This window comes from Tupaia chinensis, unplaced genomic scaffold (genome assembly GCF_000334495.1).
Source record: "Tupaia chinensis unplaced genomic scaffold, TupChi_1.0 Scaffold000273_1, whole genome shotgun sequence".
NCBI lineage: Eukaryota > Metazoa > Chordata > Mammalia > Scandentia > Tupaiidae > Tupaia > Tupaia belangeri.
The window spans coordinates 1,936,278-1,946,412 of record NW_006159755.1 but is presented as its reverse complement, the minus strand read 5'-3'; the positions used below and the strand labels follow the sequence as shown (position 1 = coordinate 1,946,412).

At 48.1% G+C, this 10,135-nt stretch overlaps 1 protein-coding gene across 1 annotated transcript in view; it reads left to right on the top strand.

Moving 5' to 3' along the window:
- Nucleotides 1–4,887: 4,887 nt before the first annotated feature.
- The window catches only part of NAALADL1 (N-acetylated alpha-linked acidic dipeptidase like 1), a 13,040-nt gene continuing 7,792 nt past the window's right edge, over nucleotides 4,888–10,135 (top strand). The window contains exons 1-4 of the mRNA XM_006149863.3: nucleotides 4,888–5,122; nucleotides 5,204–5,376; nucleotides 5,461–5,582; nucleotides 5,940–6,062. Coding sequence (XP_006149925.1) covers nucleotides 4,923–5,122; nucleotides 5,204–5,376; nucleotides 5,461–5,582; nucleotides 5,940–6,062 — 618 coding nt within the window. The 5' untranslated portion in view covers nucleotides 4,888–4,922. The remainder of the gene's footprint in view (nucleotides 5,123–5,203; nucleotides 5,377–5,460; nucleotides 5,583–5,939; nucleotides 6,063–10,135) is intronic.

The following is a 10,135-nucleotide window of genomic DNA, read 5'->3' as shown; positions in this document are numbered from 1 at the left end:
GCTGATGTGGCGTCAGAGCAGCCTGGTGATCTTTCCTTAAGTAAATGAATCAATGGGTGTTTTTGGTGGGTGGGAACTGTCTACTAAAGAAAAATATATAATAAATGAGGGATGGGAGAGAGCAGACTAGCAGGAGCCATGTTCTAGACTAGGCAGAAGCCAGGCTCTGGTGCTGGCCTTAGCTAGGAGTATGGACCATTCATCCATGGTAGCAGGGAGGGCCGTGGAGGCAGAGGGAGGGAGCTCAAAGACCTTTTTTTTTTTTTTTTTGCTAACGGTGCATATACTTGCCAGTGAGAGACAGAGATGGGGGCAGTGTGGGGCAGGGAGGAGAAAGCACCCCTTACTGGGAATGGTCATGCCACAGTCCCTCCAGCTTCCCTGTTTTTGAGATTTGGGGCACATACATTTGTGTTCAACGTGCCAGGTGCAGGCCTTGAACCAAACGATTGGCCATATGGGATCTGGCTGCCTCAACCACCAGACCACAGAGCCAGCCCAGAGACCTCTTAACTTTCTCAGTGAAATAGGAAGCGGGTTCATCAGCAGAAAGTGGGAGGGGGGAGAATGTGTTGGAGGTGTGAGGAGCGAGGAGAGGGTAGAAGATCTGGGAGTGTGCGAGAGTGAGTGGGCCAGCGAAAGACAGTAGGATGGCCAGGCAGTAGGAGAGTGTGCCTGAAGTCTGAGACCACGAGGCCGTGTGAGCTGCAGGTACATTTGGGCCAGGGCTCAGGCACACAGGAGGCAGAGAGGGAGTGCAGATGTAAACAGGTTGGCATTTTCCCAGTGACTGTGATTGAAGCAGAGAAGGTGGGGGTGCTGGTTGAGAGGGCTTCGAGAGCCGCAGACTGGGCAAGGAGGCAGACAGGTGCATGTAAGAGGGGAAGGAGAGTGGGGAGGAGCTGGCACCAATGGTTGGAGTTCCTGCAGGGGTGAGGAACTTGGAGTCAGCGGGAGACAGAGTGAGGTGGGAAGATGAATGCGTGGCCACATGCTTTAGCCTCCTCTAGTGGTTTTCCATCAACACCTACAATCCAAAATGTCCAGGGAAACGCCAACCACAGAGAGGAAGGAAAATTGACCATGTTACTATCTGGTGCCTACAGCGGGGTAGACACCAATGGACTCCAGTAGCCCGAGTCAATGTCCTAGGGATTACACACAGATGTTTGCATGCTTCGACTTCATGCTCACCATGGAATGTCTAACCATGACTTCATATGGGGATGTGTACATGCGTGAGTGCCCAAATCCTGACAAGATGGAGAAGCGGAGGAGATTTGCACATGTTCCCTCCTAGGACTGACCCCACAGCGCAGTGGTTGAGCACAGTGTATTGGGAATCAGATCCCAAAGGCCAACTGTGGTTTGAAACCCAGCCCCAGTGGCTTGAAAACCATGCTGGGCATGTGTGCATGGGCTAACTCCTTTCAGGGAATGGGGAGCTAGATTGTAGGGCTGCTACCTCGGTGTTACCACCAGGTCTGTTCCTCACCTTATAGCTGACGTAGGCATCTCGCTGCCCAGTGGTGGTGACGGTCTACCAGTGTCCTCATAAGGAAGGTACATTCCCCATACTGATGGGCTTCTGATAAGATCCAAGGTCATGTTCTAGTCACTGATAATCACCTCACCAGAACTGTGACTTCCTGGTACACTTCCCTGACACCCCTCCCACCCTTCCTCAGTCCTCCCTTGCTGACACTCCCAACCAGCAGTGCGAGGGAAGATGGGTACAGGGGTGGGGCAGGTGGTTCCAGCAGAATGAGATTGTGAGCAGGAAGTGGGCTGCTCTGGGAGGAGTGCTGTGAAATCGCACACGCACGTGCATGCACAGACTCGCAACTTCCACCATGGCCCGGCCCTCCACCTCCCCAGCTCTTTAGGCATCTTGGGGTCAGCTGATGGGTTGTGGCCTAGCTGGGCAGAGTTATGGCAGGCTAGGCCATGGGAGGGTGGGAGGAATCACAGCTTGAGCCCCAGCCTGGGGATCTCGGTGAGGTCTGGAAGAGGCTCAGTACTTGTCTCCATCAAACTTTTCACATGCTGGGCCATCCACATGGACAGTCTTGGGTTTGCCTTCTCCACATGCTGAATCCCTTTAGTGCTTCGAGGAGCTCCTCACATGTTCCCTGGCTGTATAGCATGGTGGTTAAGCACAATATGCTGGGAGCCAGATTCCACGCAGCCAACCATGGTTTGAGACCCGATCTCAGTGGCTTGAAAAACACACTGGATGTGTATATGTGCATGAGAGCTCCAGATCCTGACAAGAGGGGGAATGGAGGAGGAGGGTTGAGCATGATCGTGCCCCCACTGGGGAATGCTTTCTTTCTGTCTCTGGCAAGTGCACAGCCACTCTGGTTTAAAAAAAAAAAAAGTTTCCTCCTAGACAAATCGCTCATTCCTCCCACTGGGAGCACAGTGGTCCTCCACTACAGGGCACTTGCATGGTTGATCCCAAAGCCTGTCTGCCCCACTGGACTCGGCTAGAATCCGGCATCGATTCTCTGGCACAGAGCTGTATGAATGAACAATGTGAAGGAATGAATAAACAAATGGATGGACAGATTCCATATAAGGCCAGGGGATAGTAGAGGAAGTCACTTTGCCAGGGAAGTGTGGGCTTCCCTGCTATATCCTGTGGAAGTCTCTCGGGGACTATAAACTGGGAATCCTTTCAGGATAAACATGGAGAATTCTTCTGGTTCCCCTTCTTCCTTTAGTATTAGACCTTGTGGGGTGTGTGTGTGTGTGTGTGTGTTTAAGAATGATCTAACTTTACTTATTATTTTTTAATTTGACCAGAGAGAGAGAGAGAGAGGAAAGGTGAGAAAGCAAGCTGCCAGGTTCGAGATTCAAACCACAGTCGGTCATATGGGAGTACAGCACCCTAACCACCATGCTAAAGTGGGCGTGCTGGGTGATCAGACCCAACACCCGACTCGGTTCTTGTCCTATGCTCATGAAGAATTAAGAGACATGGACACAGAGAGGAGAGGAAAGTAGAGTTAGGGAAGCAGAAAAAGCTTTCAATGCAGTGGAAGTGGGCTGAATGGGTCGCCCAAGAGGAGCTGGACAAGGGGTTTTTATCTAGCAGTCCGAGCAATGGGCTGCTTTCTGGTAAGGAAGTGGGCTTTAGAAAATGATTACATGTGGGGCTGGCAGGTAGTGTGGTGGTTAAAGGTGCTGTGGATGCTTACATGGCCGACTGCGGTTCATATCCTGGACCGTGTGACTTGCTTTCTCGCTTTCCCTTTCTCTTTCTCTCTCTGGTGAAATTGAAAAAATAATAATAATAAATGGAATTAAGAGACCAGTAGTTGGTATAATGGGTATGTCGCTGGACTTCCATGTAGTTGACCGCGGTTCGAGTCCCGGACCCAGTGTATTAAACTCACACCAGGCGTGTGTGCGTGCGTGCCCAAGATCCTGAGAGGAGAGTGGAGAAGGGATTGCGGCATGGCCATCCCCCCTGGGGAGTAATTTCTCGCTTTCTATCTCTCTGTCTCTCTCTTTCTAGCACCCTATAGCAAAAACCTCTGAAAAAATGTAATTAAATAAACAATTCTTTACCAAAGAAATGGTTACATGGTAGTCTGAGTGATTTATTACCCTATTCTTTGTGTGGTCCACAGACCTTAGTGTCCTGTACTTCTGGTGAGAATACAGTTACTGAATAGAAACTGTTGCCCTGAGCTAAGCTGCTTTGAGTCTCAATGCAGCCAGTTTTTGGCTGTGAAAATTTAGCCACTGTGACCCCATCTTGGATCTTATCCTGTCTGTGTGCTCAATATCCCTATCTCTTGCATTATTAATAAGAAATCATAAATTCTTTAGAAACATATAAAAGGGGTATATATTGTACATTAATCAGACCATAAAGGACAAACACAGGACTTCACTAAAAAGTAAAACATAAAGACTTCTTTTTGGGATCCTTACCCTATCTACCTATAAGTGGGGTTTAACTCCTTTCTCTCTCTCTTTTTTTTTTTTTTTTTTGAAGAGGCTTTTTGCTATAGTGCGCGTGCACTCACCAGAAAGACAGAGACAGAGAGACAGCAACAAATCACCCCCCAGAGGGGATGGCCACGCCGTAATCCCTTCTCCTACATTCTCCTCACGGGATTTTGGGCACGCATGCACACGCGCCTGGTGTGAGTTTAAAGCCATCGGGTCCAGGACTCGAACCATGGTTAGCTACATGGGAGTTTAGTGACATAGCCATTATGCCAACTGCTGGTCTCCTAACTCCTTTCTCAATGCCGCCTGCTGGCTCCTGGGCTCTGGGCTTTCAGGGATCAGAGGAGGGAGGAGTGGCTACAATTTACTGAGCTCTAACTATGTGCCAGACACTGTGCCAGATATTTCTACAGATGCCATCTTGTTTATTGAAAATAACACCAGTTTCAGGCAGTAGGTTTTATTATCCCCATTTTACAGGCTAAGAAAACAGGTATGGAGAAGCTAAGTGAATTGCATGAAGTCACACAACTTATCTCTAGCAGGGTGATATCTGAGCTATTAATAAAAACCTGCTCAAGCACGCAGGGCTGGATGTGCTAGAGATCAAATGGCACTGAGGGAGACGGAGGCGGTGGTCATGGGCAGAAGGCACAGCCCTGCACTGGACAGAGGAGCTCTGAGGCCCATTCCTGGCTTGGCCTCCGTTTCACGGCAGACCTGGACAACACCCTTCACTGGGTGGACTCTGCCCTTGAAAGTCTTGTTCCGGTGACTGATGGAAAATGTGGTAGATGTGCACTGCTCCAAGCTCTCTCTGGGATGTTCTCTCACTCTCCCAGCCAGCTGAAGATCAAAGGGCAGCGCCACCCCTGGGCTAATGGTTAACCAGACAGGGCACCCCATCTATAAGGAAGCCCTAACCAGGGGCCCCCAGCTGGCCAGTATTCCACAAGATGCAGTGGGTGAAGGTGCTGGGGCTGGGCTTAGGGGGTGCTGCTCTCCTGGGGCTGGGGATCATCCTGGGTCACTTTGCCATCCCCAAAGGGACTGACTCACCAGCCCCCAGCATCTCAGCACCCCAGGACCTGGACCTGGAGATCCTTAAGACCATCATGGGACAACTGGAGGCCAGCAGGATCCGGGAGAACCTCAGGTAAGAGGCAGGTCTACCTGGTCCTCCTGTTTGTCAGAGACACTTCCTTAACGTCCTGTCCCTCTCCCTGCCTACCTGCAGAGAACTCTCTAGTGAGCCACACCTGGCCACCAGCCTCCGGGATGAGGCACTGGTGCAGCTGCTGCTGCAGCGCTGGAGGGACCCAGTATCAGGCTTGGATGTGGCCGAGGCCTCTGAGTATGAGGTGCTGCTGTCCTTCCCTAGCCAGGAGCAGCCCAACATAGTGGAAGTCGGTGAGGTCTTGCCCAGGCTTGGGAATACCTGGGGGGAGGGAGTAGCTGCGGGGCCCAGCCCTGACACTGACCCACCTTCCACAGTGGACCCCACGGGGAATGTCCTCCACTCCTGCCTCCAGAACGAGGAGAACATAACCGGGGAGCAGGCAGGGCCTGATGTGGTGCCACCTTATGCTGCCTATGCTCCCCCTGGAACTCCACAGGTGGGCTTGGGACCACCCCCAGACCTGACCCAGAGGCATCTGAGGAGAAGTGTCTCCACAGGGCTCAGGGGCTCAGCAGTCCTCACCCAAATGGATTAATCTCCACACTTGGTCACTGCTCGTTTCCTCCATCACTTAGTTTTTCAGCAAACATTAGTGGCTTCGCTCAAGGCCAAGCCTATTACCAAGCACCCAGACACAGAGGAAACGAGGGGGCGATGTCCTTGGGGAGCTTACAAGCTCTGGGTGAAGTAGTACTGAACCTAAACCTCTCCTCCTGCCTCCCAGCTTACCTACCCCTCTCCCCACTGCCCTCTGCTAAGTCCAGCTCTAAGGCTCCTCTCCTCTTGGCACTAGGGCCTCCTTGTCTATGCCAACCGGGGCACAGAAGAAGACTTTAAGGAGCTACAGGCTCAGGGCATCAGACTTGAAGGCACCATTGCCCTGACTCGCTACGGGGGTGCGGGGCGAGGAGCCAAGGTGAGCAGCAGACCCATGCAGGGGCCTTGGTGGGGAGGGAGGCTGGACTGTAAACAGGACACAATGAGAGCAGGGGAAGGGGAGGGACTGAGGGGCTGAGTGGTGGACTGAGCCCTGGGTCTGGGGCAGGAGAGGGGAGCTGTACTCCTGCTGTACCACCACCGCTGGACTATGTGGCTTTGGATGCCTCCCCCAGCCTCTCTGGGCCTTAGGAAACAAAAAGATGGATGCTATTTTCAGCCCTGATATTCTGGGAAACTGTGAAGTAGTTCTTCTGAATATTTAACTTAAATCCCACTTGCTGCCCCCAACTCCACTGTTTCTTTTTTTTATTTAATCTTTTTTTTTTTTTTCTGGAGAGGTTTTTGCTATAGGGCGCGTGCGCTCGCCAGACAGACAGACAGAGACAGAGAGAGAGAAAGCGAGAAATCACCTCCCGGGGGGATGGCCACGCTGCAATCCCTTCTCCTCCGTTTTCCTCTTGGGATCTTGGGCACGCATGCACACGTGCCCAGCATGAGTTTTAAGCCACCGGGTCTGGGACGCAAACCGCGGTCAGCTACATGGGAGTCCAGTGACATAGCCATTATGCTAACTGGTCCCACTCCACCATTTCTTGTCAATAAAAAATTTTGACTAGGTATTATACATACTTTTTTTTTTTAATAAAAAGATATATATAGAATGGGAAGGGAGAATGGAGAGTTAGTATTTAATGGATACGGAGTTTCAGATTTGCAAGATCAAAATTCTGGAGATAGGGGCCAGCAGGTGGCATAGTGGTTAGGGCACTGGATTCCCACGTGGTCAACTGTGGTTCAAATCCTGGACCTGGCAGCTTGAAACTCATGCTGGGCACATGTTTGTGCATGCCCCAAATCCTGAGAGGAGAATAGAGAAGGAACTGTGGCGTGGCCATCCCCCTGGAGGGTGATTTCTTGCTTTCTGTCTCTCTGGCAAGCGCACATGCCCTAAAGCAAAAAACTCTCTTAAAAAAATTTTGGAGTTAGTTGGTGGTTAATGGTGGCTCAATAATGTACTTAATACCACTGAACCCCATCATATGTCAAGGAGCATGCGAATTTAGGTGAAAAAAGCACAGCTCAGAACCAAGGGAATAGGATGCTGTTTTGTGTACAAAGGCTGTGTGTGGGGGGCGGGCAGGAGGAATGGTAAGAACATATATTTGTGTATGCTTTTCCCAAATGCAAACCCTGGAGAGATACCCGATATACTTAAAAAAAAAAAAAAAAAAAGTGTTTTTGGAGGATGACATTACAGGAGTACTTTTTCATTCTACATCCTTTAAAAAAAAAAAAAAAGAAAAAAGAAAACCTGGAGGTGTGGGGTCAGCAGGTGGCATGGTAGTTGGGGATGCTGGACTCCCAAGTGGCTGACCACAGTTCAACTCCTGGACCTGGCAGCTTGTTTTCTCACTTTCTCTCTCTCTCTTTCTCTCTTTCTCTTTCTCTGTCCTTCTCTGGTCAAATTTAAATAAATAAATAAATAAACAAAGTTAAATAAAAAACCTGGGGACTTGCTTTGCTGGTCTCTCTCTCTCTCTGTGTGTCCCTCTCTGATCAAATTAAAATAAATAAATAAATAAAGTTACATAAAAAACAAACAACAACGACAACAACAAGGGGGCCAGCAGGTGACATGGTGGTTAAGGAGCTGGACTCCCACATGGCCGACCATGGTTCAAGTCCCAGACCTGGCAATTTGCTTTCCCGCTTTCTCTCTCTTTCTCTCTCTCTCTTGCTCTGTCCCTCTCTGGTCAAATTAAAACAAATAAAACAAACAAAGTTACATAAAAATACATCTTTTTAAAAAAGAATTATTTATTCATTTAATTCCATTTGTTATTATTTTTTAATTTGACCAGAAAGAGGCAAAAACAGAGAGAGAGAAAGTGAGAAAGTAAGCCTCCAGGTCCAGGACTCGAACTGCAGTCAGCCATGTGGGAATCCAGCTCCTTTAACCACTATGCCCCTGCGAGCCCAGACTCTACATCTTTTTTTTTTTTTTTTTATTAAAACTTGAAATTTGGGACCAGCTGATGGTGTAATGGTTACTTCACTGGACTCCCACATAGTCAACAGCAGTTTGAGTCTGGGACCCAGTGGCTTAAAACTCACTCCCAGTGTGTGTGCGTGCATGCCCAAGACCCCAAGAGGAGAATGGAGGAGAAGGGATTGTGACATAGCCATTTCCCTTGGGGTTTATTTCTCTCTTTCTGCCTCTCTGACTAGGGCATGTACCCTATAGCAAAGATCTCTCTAAAAAAAAAGAAAGAAAGAAAAGAACACTTGACATTTTATGAAGCGTATTATTTCCACTATGTTTGTTGCCCTTTTTATTCTTTTTTCCTCCTCTTTCTTCCCCCACTCTCTTTTTCCCTCTCTTCCTTTTTTTCTTTTTTTCCTAGTTTTCGTCTTGGGCACTTTATTGTTATTATTAGTATTATTATTATGCAATTTTATAGGGTACATGTACTTGAGATAGCCAAAGAGATAGAGAGAAAAAAGAGTGAGGAAGCATCGTCCATGGGGGATGACCTTGCCACGGTCCCTTCTCCTCTCAGGATTTTGGGTATGCATGCAACAGCAACGATGTGTTTTTGAAGCTACCAGATCTGGGACTCAAACCATTCCGTTGACTATGTGAGATCCAGTCACTTTAAACCACCAAGACACCTGGCTGGCCACTTCTTGGGTACATTTTAGTAAAATATACCTACCATAAAAAAAATTTTAAAGAATTATTTTATTTAACTTTATTTATTTATTTAAATTATTTGGAGAGGTTTTTGCTATAGAGCACGTGGACTTGCCAGAAAGACAGAGACAGGAGACAGAAAGCGAGAAATCACCCCCCAGGGGGATGGCCACACCACAATCCCTTCTCCTCCATTCTCCTCTTGGGATCTTGGGCATGCATGTACATGCGCCCGGTGTGAGTTTAAGCCACCGGGCCCGGGACTCGAACCACGGTCGACTACATGGTAGTTCAGCGACATAGCCGTTACACCAACTGCTGGTCCCTATTTATTTATTTTAATTTGGTCAGAGAGAGACAGAGTGTGAGTGGGAGAGAGAGAAAAAGCAAGCCACCAGGTCCAGGACTTGAACCACAGTCAGCCATGTGGGAGTCCAGCACCTTAACCACCATACCACCTGCTGGGCCCCTTACCATAAAATTTACCATCTTAACCATTTTTTAGTGTGTAAAGCAGTGACATTAAATAAAGTTACAGTATCAACCAACAATACTATCCATTTCTCGAAGCTTTTCATTATTTCAAACAGAAATTTTATCCATATAGCAATATCTCCCCTCTACCTCCCTTTCTGACCCCAGCCCATGGTGACCTCTGTTCTACTTTCTATGAATTTGCCTATTCTAGGTATCTAATGTAAGTGGAACCATAAAATATTTGTCCTTCATGTCTGGCTTATTTCACTTATCATAATTTCTTCAAGATTCCTGGATTTATATCAGAGTTTTATTACCTTTTAAGGCTGATTGACATTCCACTGTATGCTATACATCCCACGTTGTTTATCCCTTTATCTGCTGATGGACAGACACACTGTCTACGGTGAATAATGCTGCTGTGAACCTGGGTGTACAAGCAGGTCCTTATTCTTTTTTTTTTTTTTTTTAGCTTTTTTTTTCTTTAATTTTAAAAATTATTTTGTTTAACTTTATTTACTTATGTTAATTTCACCAGAGAGGGACAGAGAGAGAGAGAAAGTGAGAAAGCAAGTCACCAGGTCCAGGACTTGAACTAAGGTCAGCCATGAGGGAGTCCAGTGCCCTTAGCCACCACACCACCTGCTGGCCCCCTTTTTTTTAAATTAATTAATTAATTAATTTTTTTTATAGAGGGTTTTGCTACAGGGCACGTGTGCTCTCCAGAAAGACAGAGAGGCAGAAAGTGAGAAATCAACCCCCCACACACCCCCAGAGGGGATGACCACGCCACTGTCCCTTCTCCTTCATTCTCCTCCCGGGATCTTGGGAACGCACTCACACATGCCCGGTGTGAGTTTAAGCCACTGGGTCTGGGA